The sequence below is a fragment of the Pithys albifrons genome, chromosome 18, assembly GCF_047495875.1.
Source record: "Pithys albifrons albifrons isolate INPA30051 chromosome 18, PitAlb_v1, whole genome shotgun sequence".
Lineage (NCBI taxonomy): Eukaryota > Metazoa > Chordata > Aves > Passeriformes > Thamnophilidae > Pithys > Pithys albifrons.
This window is the reverse complement of record NC_092475.1, coordinates 12,753,430-12,777,403: the sequence shown is the minus strand read 5'-3', so window position 1 is coordinate 12,777,403 and position 23,974 is coordinate 12,753,430. Positions and strand designations below refer to the sequence as shown.

The window sequence follows — 23,974 nt, the reverse complement described above, 5'->3', positions numbered from 1 at the left end:
AGTCCCAGGGGCTCCTGTACCTGTTCCCTGCAGCGTTTTGTAGGAGAAGGTAGGGCATTTCACACACAGAGAAAGAGGAAAGAAGAATGTGGGAATTCTGCCAAGTGTGTGGTCACTGGGAGGAAGGACTGGGATTGATGAATTTTTCACCTTTGATGATTCTGGTAGAAGCATGAGCTCCATGCCTCATGCTTCAGGACTTTATGCCACAAATAAATCAACCCTAGAGCCCAGGGAATTCAGAGGTGGAATTCATTCTTTGGTGTCTGAAGTCACATCTTTTGCAGCCCACCAGGGATGTCTGACCAGTCCCACTGGTTTTAGAGCCTCTTCCAAGGTCAGTTCTGCTGACACACATCAGCCTGACACAAACCCCTGGTGGCTGCAGGGGTAACACAGCTGGAGGATGCTCATGACATCTATGTTTTCAGAGGTCTTCCGAAGCTAAAGCTGAGCTCAAACCACACTTTCTCACTTGCCTCACACCTGTACTTTCTTATGATCATCTGATGATTTCCCGGAGTGCAAACTCCCCATCAAAGTGGAGGGAGATGCCACAGCCCAGCCACAGCCTCACCAAGGCTGTGCAAGAACACTGATTTCCCCAGCAGCAGGACAGGCAGGACCAGTCTGGTGCTGGACATGGGCCTCTCTCAGCACACAGGGCAGGACTGTGCTCCAGCCTTGGGTAGCACATGCCAGACATGCTGGTAATGCAGAACTAACAGCACTGAGAGTCCTCTAAAAATAATCCTGGAAGAAATCCCCTTGTATATCCACTTGTACACACATTCTGTCCATCTTTCCTCTTTGTTTTAGGGACCATCCTTTCTAAAGTGCCCAATAGAACCCGTTTCATCTGGAGCCTGAGAACTCTGCTGGACCACATGTAGCTGAAATAATACCCAAACCAACTTTTTGCAACCTCCTAAGTTTAAACAAAGCCTTGTACCCACAGTAGCCACAAAGGAAGTCAGCAGAGCTTGTCCCTACCCTCTGCTCACACAGAGCTGGGTCTCTTCAGTGCAACCACTGCACACTTGCCTGCAAAGCAGTCAGGAAGGTTTGCATCCTATGGGCACAACCTTGACAGACAGAATCACAGAACCATGGAATGGTTTGGAAGGGACTTCCAAGACGTTCTTGCTCACCCCCTGCCATGGACAGGAACACCTTTCACTATCCCAAGTTGCTCCAAGCCATGTGCAACCTAACCCTGTACACTTCCAGGGATGGGGCAACCACAGATACTCTGGGCAACCTGTGCCAGTGTTTTACCATTCCCATTGTAAAAAATGTCCTTCCCTATAGCTAGTTTAAATAGACCCTCTTTTAGTTTAAAACCATCACCCCCTGTCCTATCACAGAGGCCTTGCCTAAAATGTTTGTCCCCATCTTTCTTAAGTACTGAATACACAAGGTCAGGGGCTTGCACAGCATTTTACCACCCACAGTTTCATGGTTTCACACCACCTATGGGCTCTGTTTCCTTTTTGGACAGGGAAGGAGCATTGCCACATCCAAAACTGGAATTCTGCATCCTGGGGGAGGCTCTGGAATTGAGCTCCAGCATCCAGACCTGTCCCAGCAGCACATCACACACAACCCTGCACAGAAAACACGTCCTGCCACAGTGGGGAACTAATCCCTCCAGCAGGATATCCAAGTCATCCCTGGCTGTGCTTTACAATTTGTAGATAAAGAACTAAATGTTACATTAAGCTTAAAATAAAAACGTTGACACCTTTGTACAAAGAGCTCTTGACTTCTCTTTCTAATGCATTTAGCTGCTTTTTAAGAAAACGTCCTCATTATTTTATGTGAAAGGAAAAGAGGCAAGCAGGTGGTCCTGACTGCGTGTGTCTCCTACCACAGTTATGTGACTAAACTAAACATTTACATAGGTCTGAACAGTTAATTGCAATGGGGATGGAGACAGCAGAGCCTCCAGGGGCTGTCCTCCTAATACCTGCTATATGACATAGAATCATGGAATGGTTTGGATTGCAAGCAACATTAAAGCTCATCTTGTCCCACCCCCTGTCGTGGGCAGGATCACCTTCCACCAGCCCAGGTTGCTCCAAGCCCTGTCCAACTGGGCCTTGGGCACTTCCAGGGATGGGGCAGTCACATAATTGGATACTGCAGGAAAATCAACCTGTGCCAAGTTTCCAGAGGCCTCAGCTCTGCGTGCGTGTGTGTGTGTGTGTGTGTGTGTGTGTGTGTGTGTGTGTGTGTGCAGTTCTGTGAGCTGGCTCTGGACACAGCTTGGATGTGGGTGCTCGGGAGCCTTTGGTGACAGGCTGGGCATGGTGACGAGTGACCTCACATGCCCAAGAGCTACTTATGCAATTCCTGACACACACAGCACCAGCAGTGAGGCACTTTCCTACTGCTTCCCATCATGAGTGTCAGGGTTAGGTACAGTTATGAAAAAAAATAAAAAACAAACAAGAAAACCCCCAAACTGCAAGTCTAAGTTGGTGTTCAGATGAGAAAATCAAAGATATTTCACCCAGGGATTTATTCATGTGCTGACACATGAGGAGGGTACATTTATAATGCTGAAAACCTCCTTGCCTGCCCTGCAAACCACCCAGTGCCTCCCAGTTTCAGATGTAAATGCTGTAACCAATTTGCTGGGAGAGATGCTGCATGACTGAGGGGAGGGAAGGGAGGAGGGAAGGGAGGGAGCATGAGGGATTACATCAAGAACCAGCCCCCAGAGACCTGTGTGATGCACATCCTCACATCATGCTGTCAGCTCCAGCATCCAGTCCCACTGGGTTTATTTGCTCCAGAGCAGGAATTCATTTCTCACTTAACTAATGTAACTCCAAAGTGCTTTCAAACAATATTCCTCTAATAGAGACATTACAACAGCCATTATTTTCCTGTTTGGAGTTAAACTAAGCAAATACAAAGGTAACTTTATTTTAAACAAACCACCATCATCACAGAAACTGGTTACCAAATATTCTCCCTCACCATAGAGGTAATTTAACTTCCATTTTTGCTCTTTTTGAAGGAGACAACACCACCAGTCTGGCAAACATTGGTTTGCTCAGCAACATGGTAAGAAACTGGAAAGCACTTCCCTCCGAATCCTCTTTCTTAATGAGAGTTAAGAAAGCTCTGTTTAATAATATCTTTAATTTCAAGCTCTCTTTCTAGAAAAACATATATATACAATGACCCACTGAAAAAAAACATTCTTGCTAAATTATTCCCAGTTATTATGTTCTTGAAAGTATTCCTAGTCATCTGTGACCTACTATCAGGCTTCCTACCCATCCCACCAGCATCTGTGGGGCTTGGGAGGGGGTTGTGTTTGCTGCTATCACTGGGTAAATCCGAAGCAGCTCAGAGGAAGAAAAGAGATTTGCTCCACAGGGAGCCAGCCCGACCCATGCCATGATAATGCTTGTTCAGACCATCTCTGACTTCAGGCCTGTTCACAGAGCCTGGAGCTCCAGGTCACACTCAGCATCAGCCCACCTGGCAACTTCATGTGCGTGCAAGTGATTTTTAAATGTCAGGTTTATTAAGCAGCACAAAGACACCTGCTGCTCACAGGCTCACCTTCTGGGAAGCAACCCAAAGATGCCACCATTACCACTCTGGGGGTTCTTTGGGTACCATGGAACCGAGGTGGGCACAGCTTTGCAGGTGGGATGAAATCCTGAGATGCCCAAGCCATGCTGCATCCCAGGGGAAGGGCTCCAAAAAGGGTGTCAGGTGGGAGATCTTTGCCAAAATCATTGAAGTGGCTTTGCACTGATGCCTAAGGATGGGATTTAATGCAATTTTAGAAAGGTTTTAGAATCACAGAGTCTTTGCTGAGTTGCCCTGATCTTAAGTCTGAATATTAAAGTGTCTTTCCCACCAGCCAGCAGGCTTTGTCAAGGCCGAGCTGTTTTGAACAGGACACCTGCAAGATAACAGAAGACAAACAACAGGAGAAGGCCCAACTGCTCCCCCATGACGAAGGGGGCAGATTGGCAGGACTTTTGGGTGGGCTTTAGAGAGAAATGGAAACTTCAGATTGGATGTCCATGAGGGGTATAAAACCCTGTGACTTCCTGACCATAGGGTCAGACCTGGGGTCAAACACCCCTGGGTTTGATCATAGAAGGTCCTTCTAATAAAACCCTGTATCTTTTTCCATTAACTTGTCTGCAGTGTGTCTCTGGTCACAGGGGTACACAATCTACAGGCATCAGCACAAAGCTTTGTCCTGTCCCCCTCGTCATCTCCTGTGGATGCCATGGGCTTGTAGAGCCCTACCAGGGTGGAGGCTCCACCACTGCATCCCTGTGCTCTCACCAGGACTTCTTGGTCCTCAGGGATTTAATTTGACCATAATGAACATAGAGATGAAGTGAAGACTATTTCTCCCACAACTGTTGCTCACTGAGCCTTGTGCCAAAATATCCTTGGAATCCAAACCCTCTTCTGCAGTCCCAGCACAGTGCCCAGCACAGGGCACTGAATGGTGCTGGTGCCAGTCACAGGTCCCCAGCCCAAGTGGCAACACTGCAGGTCTCAATGTCCCTCTGAAGACAACCTTTTGGATGCTGGGGCACTTCACAGGAACACACACTGGATTCACAGAGTCACGGAATGGTTTGGGCTGGAAGGGACCTTAAAGATCATCACATTCCAAGCCCTCTGCCATGGGCAGGGACACCTTTCACCAGACCATTCCACCACCTCCGTATGTCAGCCACAGGATGTATGCAGAATTACCAGAAAGTCCAACAGCTGCTGGAGGCTGCCAAGAACATCCTCTTTAACCTCCAGTCCCACTGCAAGGCCACCACAGAAGGAATACAATGGCCAGGACACCAAGACAGCTTTGGCTGGACTCAGTCCCTGAGCCCCAATTCATAGCTGGGTCTGTTCCACTTCATCCCTAGTTTAAGAAATGGCATTTTTTACCTGAAACTCGAGTGATGCATGAGAAGTGTCCTGCACAAGCAGGTTGGTTGCTGCAGAGCATCTCACAGCCATGCTGTGCTGCAGCAGGACCACCAAGGAGCCAGCCTGGCCATCCTTTAATTCTCTAGCAGTGTGGATTAACTGGACACTGCAATGGGAACAGTTATCTTAAGATTTCATCAACCTTATAAAGGTTTATTCATTAGCCTTTCTGCCTTCATTTACACCTCTACAGATTCACCAGCTCAAAGGAGGTTTTAGAGGTAAAACTTGGACAAATTTTATCAATGAATTCAAATCTTGAACTAAATCAGAAGGAGAAATGGATTTACCTTAATCCCCTCCAAACATTCATCAGCATCACCTGTCAGCTCAGCAGGACTTAAATCTCTTTTTAATCTCTCAAAAACACTGGAGTAGATGGGGAAGAGGTTGGAAACACAGCAATGGTGGATCTCTCTCTTATTTTCTTTTTTTTTAAATAATTCCGGCTGCCAAATCACATTAAGCAGCACATGGAAATTCAATAAGATTTTGCTAATATACTTTCCAGGTAACCAACTGGTTTGGTTGGCAGGCCCACACTATCTGGCATAGAGGAGGTGCCCACCCAGCAGCCTTGAGGGGACACAGTATGTCCATGAAGGAGCTGGAATTCTATCACCTGACTGGCAGCGAGCACAGGGACAGCACAGGCAGGCTTTGCCCCACATCATGGACAGGGATGGGGTGGAGATACACCAAGTGGTAGCACAGAACCCCACCCAAAGCACCCACCAACCCTGCTGCAAACCCACCAGCACAAACACCAAACGCCACTGCCAAAAATCAGGCTTTGCTACGCAGGTACCACACTCTCCAAACAGCTCAAATCCCAGCTCTGAGCGACTTCCAGGGTGCTTTCATGCCTCCCACTACAACTCCCAGAGACAACAGCCACATGGCTCAGATGGCTGGGGTTGCCATGGCCAGTGGCATCCCGCCCTTGGCTGCTGAGCCAGGGGGACCCCCGTGCCATGTGCCTGATGGCAGCGGAGCCGGCGCGGGGGCGAATCCGATGCAGCGCCTTTGGGAGCCCCCGGATCGGAGCGTTAGTGTGTGATTCGAGGTTTACATAACACCACCACACGATTTTGGCAGAAACAATTGGTATTAGCAAGGGAAAGGAAGCATCAGGAGCAGCCGGCGGAGCAAGGAGACACCTCTCGCAGCAGCCCCCAGGCTAAGAGGAAAATAAATAACAAATGCAACAGAAGCAACGCTTGGGCAGCAGAGAGGGAGAGGGGAAGCCTCTGCAAAGCAAAGCACAGCCTGAATCGTGGCTGAGATGAGCAGGGAGTTAAACATTCCTTCATCATCTCCATCCCACCCCCATCGGACTAAGCTTTCTGCTTCATCCAGGTGCTCCAGTCACACCTGCAACACGAACACAGCGCAGGGAAAGCCGCGTTGCACAGGGCTCCACAGGGCTGAGCAGCTCCTGCTGAGCCTCCATCAGCCCCAGGGCCACTAATTGAGGGGCTTGGTGGTGACCCAAGGCATGGAGCACTCTGGATAACCAGCCCTGAGGATGCTGGATCTGCTGCCACAGCGCCATGCTCAGAAACCTTCAGTCACGCTCACTTCACCATTTTTAACTCACCTCATCCTGGATGGTGCTGGGTTGCAGTCTGGGAGGTTCCATTTGTCACAGAATCACATAATAGTCTCAGTTGGAAGTGACTCACAAGGATCATCAAAGTCCTACTCCTGGCCCTGCACAGGACAGCACCAAGAATCCCAAAACAGATCCAGCAGATAAAGCAGAAGCTCCAAAGAGGGCTAGATCTCCCTGTTGGTCTCTCTAGTGGCACCAGCTGTGACCAAAGAGATGAGGCCACCAGTTTCAGGTGGCCAAGGTAGCCCCTGTCCTGCTGAACTTGCCATCAAGGATCATAGAATTGTTAACCCTCCAAGACCATCGAGTCCAACCATTAACCCAGCACTGCCAAGCCCACCCCTAAACCACATCCCCGGGCATCATATGTATTTTTTGAACTTTCAAGGATGGTGCAGCTGTGATGAGAGAGCAGGATGGCAACCCCCAGCCCTATTTCACAGCATCTGAGGACTTCTGGTCCCTCAGCACTCCGGCCTGATGCCCCAGTGATGGGGAGAGCCACAGCATCTCTTCAGGAGCCTCTGGGTCCTACAGCCTTCCTGCTGTAAGTGCACTAAGCCTGTTTTCTGGACATTTCTGTGCCAAGCAGAGCATCCCTTCCAAGCTGGCACTGCCCCCATGCTCATGGCAGGATGACAGTGACACAAGCTAAAGCCCCAGAGCTGGCAGCAGACTCTTCCTGCCTCTGAGCTACCCAAGATTTCCAACTATGGCAGCCAATAAGAAGCTCCAGTTGAGCTTCAGAACATTGTAAGACAATTCCTCAAACGAAGAAGATACTGAAATCCACATTTCCCAGAGAATTCAAGCAGTGCTTTGCTGAAAATGGGAATTTTATCAGTGACTTCATGTGCAGCTTGTGGAGGGAAGCTCTGGATAGCAGGCCTTCAAATCAAGCTCAGTCAGGAAAGTTTCCATGATAAACTTGGATTTGCCTGTAACACAAGGACCCTATTTTAGAGTCACAGAATGATTTGGGTTGGAAGGCACCTCAAAGACTGTCCTGTGCCATGGACAGCCCAGGAAGGTGCAAGACTGGGAGAGGCAGATGATAATTTTGTACAAAGCTGCCCTTGTTTCCAGCTCTTCACTAATTTCCTCTCACATTTGCACACTGTGACCTTTCCAGGCAAAAAAGAAAAAATAGAAATAAATAAATGAATAAATAATAGTAACACATGCAGGGAAAGGATGCCAGAGCCAGCTCTGGAGCCTGCAATCCCCATCCCTGCTCCTCTAGGATGTGTTTCTAAATCTCAGTCAATACCACATGTTTTCCAAGGAACGAGGCATTTCACATTTTATTAATTCCAACTAAAGCCCTTTTTATTACAAACTTTCTATTTAGCATTTGATTGCAACCAGCACCACTGAGACTCTCACTGTATCAGGGCAGAAAATCTATTGATATTTTTCTCTCCTGCCATCTCAATCCCAGAAGGTGCTGTTGGAATTCAGTTTAAATACACTTTGAGAGGTCTCTTCCAGCCTATTTTATAATTTTAGACATATATTTGTTTCTTTGGTGCTCACACATAAATTTGATACCCCATTTCCACAGATGACCAAGGCTACATGTTGTTATTCCCACCAGGATTTGGCCTCTCCCAACAGAAGGCCACTACATACCAAACCAACTCATTTAAAGGACTGAAAGCCTATGAAGTTAAAAAGATCATTTTGATATTTTTCCCCCTTTCAAAACCCAACCCTTAAGTGGAAAAAATTATTTAATATAATTTTCAAAAAACTAACACTCTGCTCTCATTTAAATCAATTGATTAAATACTCCACATGTATTGTTTGGCACAGCCAGGACAGAACTATCTGCTTTGCAAACAGATGGCCACCCACCAGTCATTTGCCACCTTGACACAGAAGTGCAGGTTGTCAATTAATTAAAAAACAAAATGCCTCTCGTCTTCAGTTCACATTATGACTTGTAGCTTTTCCTCTTTATCTTAAGTGGGAGAAAAAAATATATATTTATATAAAACTCCCACCTACTAATGCAGACACGACTGGTTTTCTTGGCATGTAATAAATGCTGTTCTGAGCTTTAACAGATTTATCAGGTTTAAACCACTGTGTCGCCAACATCTGTCTGGGGTCGAGGAGCCCAGCCCATAATTCCAGAGCTGGTCCCTAAATATCCCTGGATTGAAGGCTGACCTCACTGTCTGGCTGCAGGGTTGGACCCTCAGTGCTTGCTGGAAGGTTTTTCTCCAAGGGCTGTTTGATCTTCAATCAACAATGCTTATCAGTGCTAAAGTCTGCCAGCCATTCCCAAAAGTTTGATATTTTTAACAGCACATTCTTCTTCTTCTTCCCCTTTGAATGCTATTTAGAGACAAGATAATGTAGCAGGGGGAAAGTTGCCTCCCTGGGCTGAACATGGACAAACAGAGCAGGATCCTATCAGGGAGGGGGAATTAACTCCAGTGCTGCAAGCCCCAGTTTCTGTGCCTTGTATTACCCACCTCCCCCCAGTATTTCTGCTTTTTCTTCTTCACATCAGATCCAAATGCTTTTTTGTGCCCATTGTTGGGACAAACCAAGATAATTCAGTTACGTCTTTCCATACAAAACTTCCACTAAAGTTTTCATAAATTTCATTTCCATGCTGTCAAAGTTTCTTTATTTTTTGTTAAGGACTCCAGGGCATGCTGCCCTTCTTCTGACACGAGAGGCTAGAGATGTAATTCCCTAAAAATAAATCATTCTTCCATTGTGGGCACACTGTGCTGAGCTGGCTCACTGTATAAAACCCCTCTGCTTGAAGAAGGACCCATGAAAAGTGAGAAACAGGGAATGGATCTAAACTGCTATTGACAGAGAAAAAAAATTAGACTTCTGTAACTGTAAGTTATGCAACAAAACCACAGACTGGTTGGGGTTGGAAAGGACATTAAAGATCATCCAGTCCCACCCCCTGCCATGGGCAGGGACAACTTGCACGAGACCAGGTTGCTCCAAGCCCTGTCCAACCTGGCCTTGGACACTCCCAGGGCTGGGGCAGCCACAGATTCTCTGGGCACCCTGTGCCAGGGCCTGCCCTCCCTCAAAGGGAGGAATTTCTTCCCAATGTCCCATCTATCACTGCCCTCTGGCAGTTTGAAGCCATTCCCCCTTGTCCTGTTGCTCCATATCCTTGTCTCCAGTCCCTCTCCAGCTCTCCTGGAGCTCCTTTAGGCACTGGAAGGGGCTCTCAGGTCTCTCTGGAGCCTCCTCTTCTCCAGGTGAACTCCCCCCATCTCTCCCAGCCTGGCTCCAGAGCAGAGGGGCTCCAGCCCTTGAAGCATCTTTGTGGCCTCCTCTGGATTTGTCCAACAGCTCCACATCCTTCTTGAGGCCCTTACCTACCACCTACCCAGGGAGATGCAGGAGATGTTCAAGGAATTAACTGCTGGGCAAACCCAGCTGGAAAGGTGACACTCTTGCATAGGTAAGAGTTATAAATGTGCAGATCCACATCTTTGGAAGAGAAAAGACTTTCAGGATGCCCTGGGCTCTGCTTGCACTTCTCCAAGGACCCAGATCTCCTGCAATGGATGCTCAGCAATGGGGATAGCTCAGATTATTAATAAAATAACTGCCAAATGTCTCAGCTGCCCAAAATGAGCCACTACTTCTGGAGACAGAGATCTAGGTCAGTTCACAGAGAGGATAAACGGCAGAGCCACCACTCATCCCTTATCTCCCAACCCTGACCAGTGGCAAGCACAGGCTCCACCCTGCAAGCAGGAGATGAAGAAGAAGAGGAGGAAGATGATGGCTTTCTCTAATGCAGAAAGCAGGGGAGGAGTGTGGTGCTCAGGCAGGGAGGAGAAAAGGGATGGAGCCTCCCTGATGAGTCCAGATGGGAATGGAAACTCTGAGTCATCGGTAGGTTTTGTGGGAAGAGAAACCTGCTAATGTGATCCAGCTAATCCAATAAAAAAGTGCTCCTTGCTGTCACTGAGGTAGACCAGGACCCAGGGAGTCGCAGGGAAAATACAACCTGGGTGAGAGTGAGGACAGTGACACGTCACCAGTGGGCAGTGTGGCACGTGCCAGCACATCCAGAGCTTGTCCTCCACCTCCTCTGAGCACCACAGTGCCAGGGATGTCCCAGACCTTCTCCACAGGGCTGGGCAGTCTTTGCTGCCTGGAAGAATATGCACATCAGGAGTGGGAAGAAACACATTCTACCACCCACCCTGCTGGGGAACAGGTCCTCATACTGCCACCTCCCTTTTCCAGCTCCCACTAAGTCATGAGATCCTTAGAAACACTGAAAAAAAGAGAGGCAGCATGAGAGCAAGGGGCTGCATCCTTAAACCAACAGAAAAATATTTAAACATCTCCATTTTAAACACTGGCACAATCCAGTCTGTGGTGTCCAGGTCCAGGCCAGAACTGGAGGTCAAGGGACTGCCTCGGACCAAGACTCACCCAATTTCTGCAGATGAGGGTCCTCAGAAGCCTCGTGCAACAAACCAGTGCTCAAATATTCTCTCCACAGGAACAATTCCTGGTCCAGGGCCCCTGTTTAACACTTCCCTCCCAGCTCCCTCCGCCACCGAGCTGAGCTGCAATCGCACAGTCGTCAGGAAGAGATTTAATTATATCTGCAGAGGTCAAGCAATCCATGCAGGAGATGACGGCGGAGGAGAGAAATTCTGGGGCACAAGGCACAGATTTCGCCTGCAGCAGCCAGGGCCATTTCTCAGGGAAGAAATGGCATCCATCAGAACAAAACCTCCAGGGGGAAACAATGGGAAGAGGTGGTGGGGGGGGGGAGGCAGACAATTAATATATTTAAATCTGGTCATATAAGTGTGAAATCAGGCAATTTAATGCTGTTTTCTATCACCTTTTTTTTGTTATTTTTTTAAGAGTGGTTCAATCAGTGCTTGTTTAAGTAAGTTTTGTTGGGAGATTTCTCCCCCCTGAAGCTGAACTGTGTATCCCCAACTATATACTATAATTATATATAATATGTATTTTATATAAGATACATTTTATATAATATACACTTTATATAATGTATATTTATATAATATAATTATATAGTGTATATAATAATTATAAATACTAGATTATTCATATTTTATATAATGTATATTTTAATTATAAATACTAGATTATTCATATTTTATATAATGTATATTTATATAATTAATAGTATATTTAACTATTATATATAACAGATTATCTGTATTTACTATTGAATAACATATAGCATGTTATATATAATTTACATTATAATATCACATAATATACATTATGTATTGTATTGTGTAATTCAGTTATATTAAAACAGGTGTGTAAAATCACAAAGGTGGAACATTAGAGCTTAAACCACCAATTAGGATTTAATAGAATAAAAGCTCTAATCACACTAACACTTTACCCTGACTTGAGAACGACTGAGTAAGACATCAAGAAGAGGCAGAGGTGCTGGTACACGACAGTTCAGACAGAAGCTGTGCACTCACCGGATGGAAAATTGTCAAGGAAAACACATTAGCAACACAATAACTTATTTTTAATGTAGAGCTGTTAGGAAAACACAATTATATGCTTCATTTATACTGCACGATATAACCCAACGTATGGGAAGAGCATTTAGAGCTCGTTTTGCAAAAAGAAAAAAACAACAGAGGAATATAAAGGTAATAAGGAAAAATTGTGCACCTTGAGGGGATAACACCCCCCCTGCCCGGTGGGACAGTTCACGTGGAGCATCCTCACCTCCCTCTCCTGGTACCCAGCAGCAGAGATGCAAAGTGAAGGCAGAATGAAAACAGACATTTTTCTTGAAATGCTGCAGAAATATCACAGTGGTGACAACAACCACCAGGAAAGGAGCTGGCAGTGCCCATCCCTACAATGAGCAAAAGCTGGAAGAGCTCTGTCCAGGTGCTCTCCTGCTGCCCTGGCATGAGGATTAGCCAGACAATATCCAAGCTATAGGATGCTCTGGTCTGGTAGAAGCAGAATACAATTTATGAACAAGATGTTTTCTCCATTATGGGTGTACAAACTGATCCAAGCACCTACTGCAAGATCAGATGTTCAAATCTAGAGCTGTTCATGGATTTACCCCACAGCGTGTTGGTGTGACATGCACAGACTTTGGGCCACTGGCTTAGGGGACAAAGTTTATAAGTCATTTGAAGAATCATAAATAAATCAGAGAAACTTGTACTAATTTTGATCCTGAATTTTTGCTCTCTTGATGCCTCTTCTGATACAGGGACTACTGTGGATCAGACCTTGACAAGGTCATTCAGAACCAGCCTCAACATACTTGTTGTCTTCAAAATATCTCACATTGTTCCAAAAACAACCAGATTAAAGCCTTCCCTCTGTGCACGCAGAGAGAACAATTTCTATGAATGGATGGACATTCATTATTTAGCTCCCAATTCCTGACTTAAAGCCCAAGGCAAAATGGAGCTTCAAACATTTTCTGCTCACAACCCATCAGAGACAGCTCCACAGAATGCAGGGTTGTCTCACTGAGTAGCTCAACCACTTTTCTTAGGAAGCCCTTGCCCATGTTCAGGTCCTAAAAAAATAAAAATCCTCATTTGCAAATCAACAGGAGCTGCCTGCCAAATGAGAATGAGATGGGCCTCAAATTAAAAATCTGCTGGACTTTGTTCTCCATCCAAAACCCTCCATCTCCAAAGGAAGATTTATGCTACTTCAAAACAGACTTGGCTTCGAAAGTAGAAAGGGAAAGAATATATTTTATCTTCCAGAATGGCAAAGCTGTTCTGGAACAAGGAAAAAGGGACCATGTTTATCACAGCAATGTACAATTTATTGTGAAAGTCTAAACAGAATGTTCCACAGAAACACATTTGCTACATCAACCCAGGCTCAATACCAGCAGCTCAGATCCCATTTCTGAAGGGTTCTTAAAAGAAGACGACAGCATCGGTTGCAGATTAATACTCATCTCATGACTAGTAGATTTTAATTATCCATAATTTATGATGGTGCACTGGCAAAATAGTTTTTGTCAATTTATCAGCCTAAAAGGCAAGACAGAGGGTGTGTCTGGAGATGCAAAGCCACAGAGTCCCACTAGAAAGATCCGGGAAAAGGTTTGATGGTGCTCTGGAATCCTACTGAAATGCTGCAGAGTTAACAGGGCCCCTCAGAACAGGGGTTCCCAAGGACCACAGGCACTCCCAGGCTGACAGCAGTGCGCCTGCTCTGCAAGGATTTAGTATTCCCAGGCTGGATCCTTCTCCTTCCCATCTATCATTGCCCACGGTGGAAACTGGGCACTGTGCTACCAAGTCTGATCATTAGAACACCAGAAGCAACTAAGAGGAATTTATATTTAAATTTATGTCTGCAGGAAGAATAGAGAGATGTTAATTCACTCTCCAAAGATGCCCCTGGGGAGCAGGGAGCAGGATCACTCCTGCATCACAGCATCACTGCACACCCTGTGTGAAAGAGCACAGGGTACTATGCACAGGCAGAATTCCTGCCATGTACCACCCTTGCCAAGGCAATTTTCCCTGAGCTGAGAAGTTAAAACTCGCTCCTGTACTTTGTGGACTCACACACACTATTCAGGATCTGAGAAAATCCTTCCATGCTGCTATGTCAGCCAGCACACTGTGGCTAAAGCTCTGCTAAGAGCAGAACAGCCCCAGTGTCACTAAACTGCCTGGTTTTTCCCATGGTTTACTTATTGTGAAATACAGCTGAAGAGTCTCTCCAGAGCTGAAGCAGGAAAAATCCCAAAATTTTCTTGAAGCAGCTGGAGAGATGTGAAAATACCTCACCACGGACCAACAACCCCCTTATGTGGAGCAGGAACATGCTGCCTCTCACTTGTAACACCATCACAACACACAGGCAGCCTGAAATCCTGTGAAAGCTTCACTGCCCTGGCAAGGGAACAGGAGGGGTCTGCAGCAGGTACAACTGCACCAGGAAAATGGCCAGAGGGGACAGAAAAAGGGGATTCAGACCCAGGTTTAAATGAGAAATCCAAAACAGGGGTGTTTCCTTCAGCGAGGTTCAGGTGGTCCATGACAGAGACGGATGTTACAGTTTGGACGAGGGCTCCTTGCAGAGATGGTACCACTTCCAGCTGAACCTCCCCAGTCCCTCGTGGCTGCTGTGCACACACAGACCTGCAGTCCCACTGATGGACCAGCTCCTGGATGCAGCACACAGGAAGGAGGTGTGTGTGGGGCCGGCACCCAGCATGGGAAACACTCACTGCAGTGTGTTCTTTTGGATGGCTCCGGGAAGGTGCTGCTCCTTATCATTCACCACACCTCGGGCTGAGCCTCTGCAACCCTAAAAATCCTGCCAAGGAGCATCAATCCTGCAGGCTGTGAGCAGTTTGGGGGTGGCTCCACTTCCCAGCTGCCATGGCAGGCTGCTCCATGCAGCATCAGGTGACAGGGACTGGTATACACGGGGAGCCCTTTTTCTGTGCTTCACTGCCACCAGTATTCCCGATGCATCAAAACTCCTCACCAAGGAAGGCTCCTTCTCACCCTGCCTGACAGGCTGGGAGGGATCCCATTATCCAGTCATGGGTGTCCAGCCCCTTGTCACCCCACTCCATCTCCCACCCAGTGGCCAGTCCTTCGAGGGAAAACAGGGATGCTGAGGAAGTGCTTAAAGAAAAGGTGTAAGTACCCTCTTCCAGGGGAGACCCCGAGTGAACCTACATTCCCATTTCATTATCCCTCTAAACACCCTTGTCCTTTCAGAAATGGAAATGCTGCTGCGCAATGGGCCCCTCTGTAGCTGCAAAGAGAAACTGTGACTTATTGCAGGGCACGGGCGGCATCAGAGACCTCCCAGTAACAGTATCATGTCCAGTAAGTGCACCAAACAACTCCATTAGCGTTTCAGGATGCTCTGAGCTCAGGCACATCTCCCCAGCAGCTCACGGCGATGGGCAGAGCTCTGCCGTGCTCCAAGAGAGTTATTTATGCACAGTGACACGGCACAGTCCTTGCCAGCATCACTGTCTCCCTCCAAATAAACAAATGAAGCAGCCCTTTGGGGAAGAAAAAAAAACAAGAACAGGTGAACCTGAACAAAACAAGCCCTTTAAATCAAAGGGTTTTAGAGCCTTTCCCTAAACTCAGCGAAGCAGGAAGACAGCAAAGAGCCTGTAAGTGCTCCTCACCCAGGGTCCTTCCCAGAGATGGATTTTATCCAGGAGGTCTGCACGCGATAGTGGGAGAACTTCTGATTTTTCCAGTCCACCCTACCTTCCTCTGTAGCTTTTTTTAGTGGAAATGCTTTGAGGCAGACACTGTTTTAGCCCAGCTCTGAGCTGAACTGCCAGCACTGGACTGGAGCAATGGGTTGGGACTGGTGTGAGGTTCTGGAGTTTCCCAGAGTATCCCATGTGGCTCCGAGAAGCAGCGGTGCTCAGGCAGTGCTCTCCGTGGCAGGCACAAGGTGACAGCGTGCTGTTGGTGATCCTCGGCTGTGTCCCACCCCACTCCAGCCGGAGTTCTCTGAAGCAATGGCAGCAGGAGGCACCTCTGCCCACTCCACACCATCCACGGGTTGATGCCGAAGTTAAAACCGCTATACCTGCACTCGGCCAGGAAAACAAAGTCAATCATTTCATCTCTGGCTTCGTTCCAGCAGCCTCATCCCACAGACAAACGTGCACGGCTGTGCATAAGCAAATGTCATTTGATAACTCAGAAAAGAAAAGAAGGGGAAAAAAAAAGCGCCCTGAACATCAGCAAAGGGTAAGTCACTTCCTTTCTTCTCCCGCTGCCTTAAGATCCTCCGTAGCAGTGACAACAGCAGCATCTGGTGGCAGTGGTCAGTACCTGGGGTGCTCCTCTCCGGTGTCCCATCCACCCTGGCCAGCGCCAGCGCCCATCGCACCCGCCCGGGCTGAGCTCGCTGGAGACCCAGGAGAGGCGATTCCCGCAGCCTCCCGGCGCAGCACGGCGAGGACCCGCGGATCAATTGCGAGCGCCTAATCCGGGACTAATCTCAGGGATTCAGGCCACGGATGAGCTCACGACGTGGGGCCCCAAGGCTCGGGTGGGCACTGCTGGGGGCACACAGGACCAAAGAACCCCATGGCACGGGGCACTGCGGCGCTGCGGGCACGGCCGCCAGCCCCAGCCCGGCACGGAAGACTGGAAGGCAAACTAAATCGTGTTGACATCTAACAACTTCTTGGTAAAATCGAGTTCCTAAAGGCAGCAGGGTTTGGGGGCAGCCGCAGTTCGCAGTGGCACACGCTCCCATGATCCCAGATTCCGGCCGGTGTTTCAGCGGCACGGGTGTCCTGCTCGCAGCTGACCCAACTCTCGTTAGTATTTTAAGAGCATTTTAAGAGCAACGGCAATGATAATAAAGCAGTTTGAAACGGGCAGCGTGTGGATACGGGCGAAAACAACCAAAGTTGTTTCCTTTGTGCATAATCTGGCATCTCCAAAATAAATGAGAGCTAGCAGGTTTGCTACAACTTAATAAAAAGAGATAAATAACCCAAGTGGCACAAAACAGTTAAATACCTCTCTTGACACATAAAGATTCATTTGTCATGTCTGGAAGCCAAACGGCTTTCCCTCTGTTTGCGTCTAAAGAGTTTGATCACAAAGTACCACAACAGTGAGATGAGAACATCCTGAGCTGCCGTCCCAATGCAAGAGAGTATTTTCTCCCTTAATTAACTTTTTCAAAACAATTACCCGAATTTGGTCCGGGCGACAGTAAGGATTCTGTCTCGGATCATCCCCCTCCCTCCAAAGGGATCTGTATCCCACACAGCTTTGTAGCTGAAACATCAGCGCTGTTTACCCACACCAAGGAAGACGATACTTGCAGAGAACTCCTTATCCCTGAAGGAGCATCTCTCCTCTTCGCCTTCTCTAGGATGAAGGAAATTTCCTACAGCACCTCCGCGCTCTCAAATATCCCCTGCGCATCCCTCTCTCGTTACAAGAGGAGGGTGCTTCGCTTTGCAGCTGCAGCGAGCGAGGGAAATGTGGGTTAGGGAGGTCTCGGTGCCGCGCTGTGGGTCTGGGGGCACACAGACACCCCCACCCCAGGGCTGGGTGCCCCCTCGGAGGGAGCGCAGCACCGGGGCCCGCGGGCAGGTGGGGGACGGAGAGAAGGACGGGGCCGGAGCCCCCGTTCGGGAGGAGCCGCGACCCGGCCCGGCGGCTCCTCAGCTCGTGAAGAAGGTGTAAAAACAACAACACAGCGAAGAACAACAGGAAAAAAGTACCCGACAACAACCGCAACAACAACTCCCCACCCGCCCCGCGCATCGCTCCGGGCCGAGCGCTCCCGGAGCGGAGAAGGTTAAACCAACCCGGCACGGACACACCGACACCCGCTCCCGGCCCGCCCCGCCGAGCAGCGCCCCGGGCTCGGTCTCCCCCCTCTCCGCTACCAGACCACTTTCAAAATTCCCTCCCGCAGGAGCCCGCCGGCCGCTGCCGGCACTTGGCTGTGCCCGCGGAGCGGCGGCGGGACGCGCCGAGCGCAGCCCCGGGGGGACCCCCGCGCACCCCCGCGCCGGTACCTTGTTGCAGTGATAATAATCCAGCGGCCCGAGGCAAGTGGGGTCTGCGCCGGGCAGGGAGCCCACGGCGGGGGGGGCGGAGGGGTAGAACCGAACGTCCATGCCGGGGCTGCGGGCGGCGGCAGGCGGGGGCTCCAGCGGGCATGGACCCGGCTGCGGCGGCGGCGGTGCCTCTGGCGCGGGGAGAGGGCGGGGAGAGGGCGGGCGGCGGCGCAGGGGGGGCGGGCGGCGGCCCCCGACCCGCCCCGCTCCGCACCGCCCCGCGCCGGGGCCGCTATTGTTCGCGGCGGGGCCGGGCGGCTCCTCCCGCGGCCGGTCCCGCCGGGAGCTGGGGCAGCGCCGCTGGAGCCCCTCGGAGCAGCGCCGTGTGGTCCCTCTCGCCCATCATCCCCGGCCGCCCCGGCGAGCGGGAGGCTGAGACAGCCGGTTCGCGCTCCCCGGGGGGACCCGGGCGCGCTTTGTGTGCCCCCCAGGCTGCACCGACGCGCCGTGCTCGGTGTTCCCTCTCCCAGCACAGGACGGTGCCCAGCAGGCTTCGCTTCCCTCCGCACCTGGTGCCCACCCGCTGGCGAAGGATGCTCGCCAGCGCACTGACCCACCCTAAATAGGACCCCGATGGGTATCCCAACTAGATTCCCTAATTTAGAGTCCCTAAATGCACCTTATTTCTGGAAGGCCCGCGCCTCCCCACGCGCTCTCCCATCCCTGGGAACAGCCAGTCTCAGGCTTAACACCTGGCATTGCCTTCCTGCTCCCCATGGCACGGATACCCACGTTCTCACACCCCCAAGCCCGCCCGGATTCCACACCTTCCCGTCTTTATAGATCCTGGCAGCACCCACCCATAGCCACCCTCTCTGGTATCCCGCTCCAACTCCCACGGGCCGGGACTTCCAGCGCACGGCAGAGTGGAACCCCCAAACGTGGCTGTGAGCAGGGAGGATGCTCAGAGAGGACAGGTTGGGAGTGCCCGGGGTTCCTCCTTCCTGCCCCGCTGCCGCGGGTTCCACGCTCTCCCGCTCCCTTCCAACATCTCACAACCGATCTCTTTAATAAAGCAGCCCAGAGGGAGAGAATATTATGTATAGAGTGTTTTTGCAGTACGTTATCCCATTCCCAGATAGAGGGAAATGCTTGCAAGTTACAGCAAGGGATCCATATGCTCACAGAGAGCTGGGACAGGGGTGACAGAGGCAATTTTCTGGCATATCTCCGTTAGAAATGCTTTTTTGTTTTGTTTTTTTTTTCAAAACCTCCTGACTCCAAAGGCATATTTGCAATGTGCACCCTTCAGGTCTCTCTGTAGCTGGAAAACGGAGCTAAATAAATGCTGAGTTCTTCCACGAGAGTCTTTCATTGCAAAAGCGTGGCCAACTCCTGCCAAATTCAGGGAGGAGGAGGCGAGCTGGGGTTTCGAGGGAATGCCAGCTCCAGGAATCGAGTGATTATGTAAAAAAATTGTAGCTGTCTTTTAAATTAAAAACAAGCTTTCAGCCCTCGTGACGGTGGAAAAAAAATTGATTTAAGGATAAAGGTTGACTCGGGCACAAAAACTGCTTCACATTTATTATTATTTTTCGAAGTGTATGATTTTTTTTGGAGAATCAGCATCGATCCTTCTGCATTTAGCAGCAAAGCAGGTTGGCTTGCAGGAGTTCTCCACCAGGCCAGCTGCTCCGAGGGCTCCAGGTCAAAGGCACTTTGGAGATGCATAATATTTTGCATTAAAACTTTGAATATCTGTGCTCAGCTGATCTGTGCTCTTCCTGATTTACACACACAGAGAAAGGTCTGGGTTTCTTCTCTTCCCTGTTTCAGCAAATACTGAACTGACATGTCACATTATTAGAGCTTCGTTATTTTTGTAAAACCCTCCCAAGTAGAGTGACTGGTATATTATGAAGTATAAATAATTAAAACTAAATGAGAATTGTCAAAATAATGGAACAAAGTGTGTTTTATGATGCATTATTCTGGCTTGTTTATCCACAAAATTCAGTAATTAGTAAGCAGCCTCTGAGTCATTAGCAAGGTTTTACTGTATTATTATCTTTATTAATTATCATAATTATTATATTTCATATATTGTGGAGTCATTGCTAGCAGCTTTGCAGTTAAGGCTGAATTGGCTCTTCCACTAAAAGCAGGATTTAATTCTGTTGTTCCCTACAAAATTAACACATTTCATCACCAAACGTGCAGCATCTCCCCAGCAGATACAACCCAATTTCTTTTCAGTGCCTGAGACACACCAACGATCCCTTCCAGACCATTTAAAAGCTCTTTTTTTCCCCAAATGAAGCCCCATTTTCTTAATGTCTCCTCAGATTTACAACAATCAGCCCTGTCAAACTTTGCACATTCATCTGCCTTTGTTAGACCTCAAACAGAGACTGATCTGAAACACCCATTGTCACAAAGTGTTATTGCTATTAATATCCAGAATGCTTTTTATTTATATATATAAATATATGTCTCCAAGGGAAGCTGGCAGAGGAAATGCTCTTCATCAGATGAATGTTCTCACAGCTCACCTCGTGCCTTCAGTGCTTCTTTTCCTCATAAGACTGCTAGAAGATAACCCAGGGTGGCTGAGCATCATCCTGAGCATCATCCATGCCCAGAGCCTGTGGAATGAGGAGCCTCCAGCCCCCCATGGATCAGCAGCTCCCACTGCCCCAGGAAGAATCTGTCCAGCCTCACTGTATGTTCAGAAGGCCCCCAGTTTGTACCTGCCACTAAATCCTCCTTCAACCTGTTTTTCCCCAAGTTTCAAAGTGTTTTGTCCCTGTGGCACTTTGGTGGCTGTGCTATGGAGCAAGTGGGGGTCTACCAGGAGATGTAGGTTTGGCTGAACTGTTGCCCCCCTTTAACACTTTGGTGTCCCTCTCTATGTAGGATGAACAGGGGACCATGGAGATGCTTGGAAAGGCTGGAGCTCCTCTGCTCTGGAGACGGGCTGGGAGAGCTGGGGAAGAGAAGACTCCAGGGAGACCTGAGAGCACCTTCCAGTGACTGAAGAGGGTCTATCAGAAAAGTAGGGACATTTTATCAGGCAATAGGACAAAGGGTCAAGGCCTTGAGGCTCGACCAAGCATCCAAAGGCAAAGGGAATGGTCTGGGATAGCTGAAGGGAGCCAACAATACCAGCCAAGCCACAGCATTCCCAGCAGAGCCAAACACAGAAAGGAAAAGACATCAGTCTTTTTGTTCTTCTCCCCACTGACTCCTCACAAACCCCAGAGCGTTTGTAGTTGCTTTGGTCAGGTTGTTGAAAGAGGAGCTTCTAACATGACAACTCACATTTCATGCCTAACATTAGCCCTGGAACAGAAACAGCAGAGTGTGATTATCTCAGCAATCCCATTTAAGCCACACGGACTCCTCACAAAGAAGAGAAAACTCTGCAGTGAGTATTTCTAAATATTAGACTAAACCTGAACAATCATAATTTCAAAGGCACCTTTTAGAAGAAGGAAAGAGTCTCCAAATTTATCCGTTTCATTATTTGTTTCAAAGCAGTCCTCCTCCCCTCAACAAACCATCCAAAAATCCTGCTGAAATGATTTGCAGAATAATTTAGCACAGTGCACTTTATTACTTTAAAATACTGGTATCATTTCCCCACTGTATTATGCAGCTATATTTTGACATTTCAGTCTTATCCCCAGTTTATGTCTGAGAACGCTTTAATTCAGAGCTACAACTCCTCGTTCCCGCTCAGAAGGAGAGACATCTCTAAATATTCAGTAGTTTCCTTGGTCTTAAAAAATGCTGAACAAATGGCTAAAACCGATTGCCAATAAACACAATGCAAATGTGTACATTTAAATGCAGTGAAATTGGATTAATTAAATCCACATTGCATCTGGATTTCCATGTAATACAAAACAAAATAAAATGCAGCTCAAGAGCTTCCTCTGATTTTAAAATGGGGCTGATTAAAAACGTCTTCGTTTACCTGTGTGGGCTCTGGGTCAGGAACTGTGTTAGTAAATAAAAACACTCACAATCTAGATAAGCTAAACTGGACCCAAAAATCAAGGTTATGAGTTTGGCATTTCATGTAATTTAAAATCTAATGTATAATTGCATCTCTCTGCTAACAAAACAGATGGTATTAGGCCTTCTTTTTGGCATTGGGTTTTGGTACCTGTCCAAAAAATCTTCTTGACATCCTTTAAATGCAGCTATTTAACCACCTGTCACTTTGCTTTAGATGCCCATTGAATTTCTGACAGGAAAAACATTATTTTGTCTGCACGTTATTTCATGACACAAGAAACGTAGCACATATACAGCAAAGTTTACACATTGTGTGAAAATCTATTTAAAAAAAAAAAAGAGGGGAGTTGCTACATGCAACTAAGGCAATTACTCCATAATTAATGTCATTGATAGGATAAAACATTCCAGAAACCCGAACATAACAAAACAAAACAAGCTCAAACATGTCAGAGGAGTATTAAGGATGCTCAAAACAATCAACTTATATTTTTCTCCTGCACACATGAAAATATCTAACCTTTGGTCCAATATCTGCTCCTCTTTGGTCAAATACCTGCCTGGTTGATGCTTATAAGCCAATAATTTTCCCAAAAGAGAAATCTCCATCAACATGACTATGCTAAAGACAAAAGGTCCCAATGCTGTAAAATATATCACCAAGTTTCTTCTCATGTTCAAAATGATACAAGTGGTTGATTTATCAAAACTGGATGCTGTGCTCAACAGAATCATAGAATGGTTTAGGTTAATAAAGACCTTAAAGATCATCTCATTTTAAACCCTGCCATGAGCAGGGACACCTTCCACTAGACCAGGTTGCTCCAAGCCCTGTCCAACCTGGCCTTGGACACTTCCAGGGATGGGGCAGCCCCAGCTCCTCTGGGCAACCCTCCTCCTAACTTTTAGGATCACATGTACTGTTTCTGTTGGTCACTAATAAAAGCAGAGAGAATCTTATCCTTTAATGTCACCTCCTTAAACCCATACCCACAGACACGCCTGGTTTTTCAAGCTATCAGAGCAGATCCCACCCTCCAAGATGTGTAGAAAATTAACTCACTTGCCAGGAGCAGACTTGGGAGACCAGCTGCAGGTGCCTTCCTTGGAAACCCTGACCACGGGCTCTGAACTCATGTCTGGCTCAACTTTGCATTTGACTTTGGTCACTGTTTGCCTGTTTGGCTGCCTGGTATCCTCATTCCACAGGGAAGTGGAGCAGTTTGCCCTCCTTTCTTGTGCTGCTGCTTGGGAGGAGAAGACTTTTAATGAGATGTGGTTGCTGCAACCTGACCTGGTCAGGGATGCTCCTGCACATCTGGGGCTGCAAGATAAGGGTGGCTGCACAGGAAAGAGGAACTTGCTCTCTGTGGGGGAGTGAGGACCCAGTGCTGGTCAGACATGAAGACTGGATCCATCTTGGTGGGGTTTGGGACATTGCTGTCCCACATCTCACCCTGACATGGAGATCACCAACATGCCACGCTGCTGTTTAGAATTCCTCCAGGAAAATGTAAGCTTTCCACAGGCAATGGTAAGCAAAGAAGTGGATTATGTCCAGGAGCATAAATACAGGTGTTCCTTTGCACAGATGGGCTTTGAAAGCTTTACCCCAAAGAAGAAGACAAGCCTTGTAGGAATAGAGAGATGAGCTCTCTCTGTCACTGTCCAGGGAAGGTGTCATGGGATGACTCAAGAGTTTGGGCCAAGGGCAACAAGCCTCCAATCCCACAGATCCAGTCAAAGACCAGACCCTTCACAAAGGTGGACATGCCAAGGACCACATTCTCTCCAAATCCCCATGAGAAATCAGTACATTCATG

The 23,974-nt window shown here is 48.1% G+C and overlaps 1 protein-coding gene across 1 annotated transcript in view; it reads right to left on the bottom strand.

The window, feature by feature from the left end:
- Positions 1-18,315, bottom strand: part of TOX2 (TOX high mobility group box family member 2) — a 168,290-nt gene extending 149,975 nt beyond the window's left edge. The window contains exon 1 of the mRNA XM_071572680.1: positions 18,147-18,315. Coding sequence (XP_071428781.1) covers positions 18,147-18,248 — 102 coding nt within the window. The 5' untranslated portion in view covers positions 18,249-18,315. The remainder of the gene's footprint in view (positions 1-18,146) is intronic.
- Positions 18,316-23,974: the final 5,659 nt, after the last annotated feature.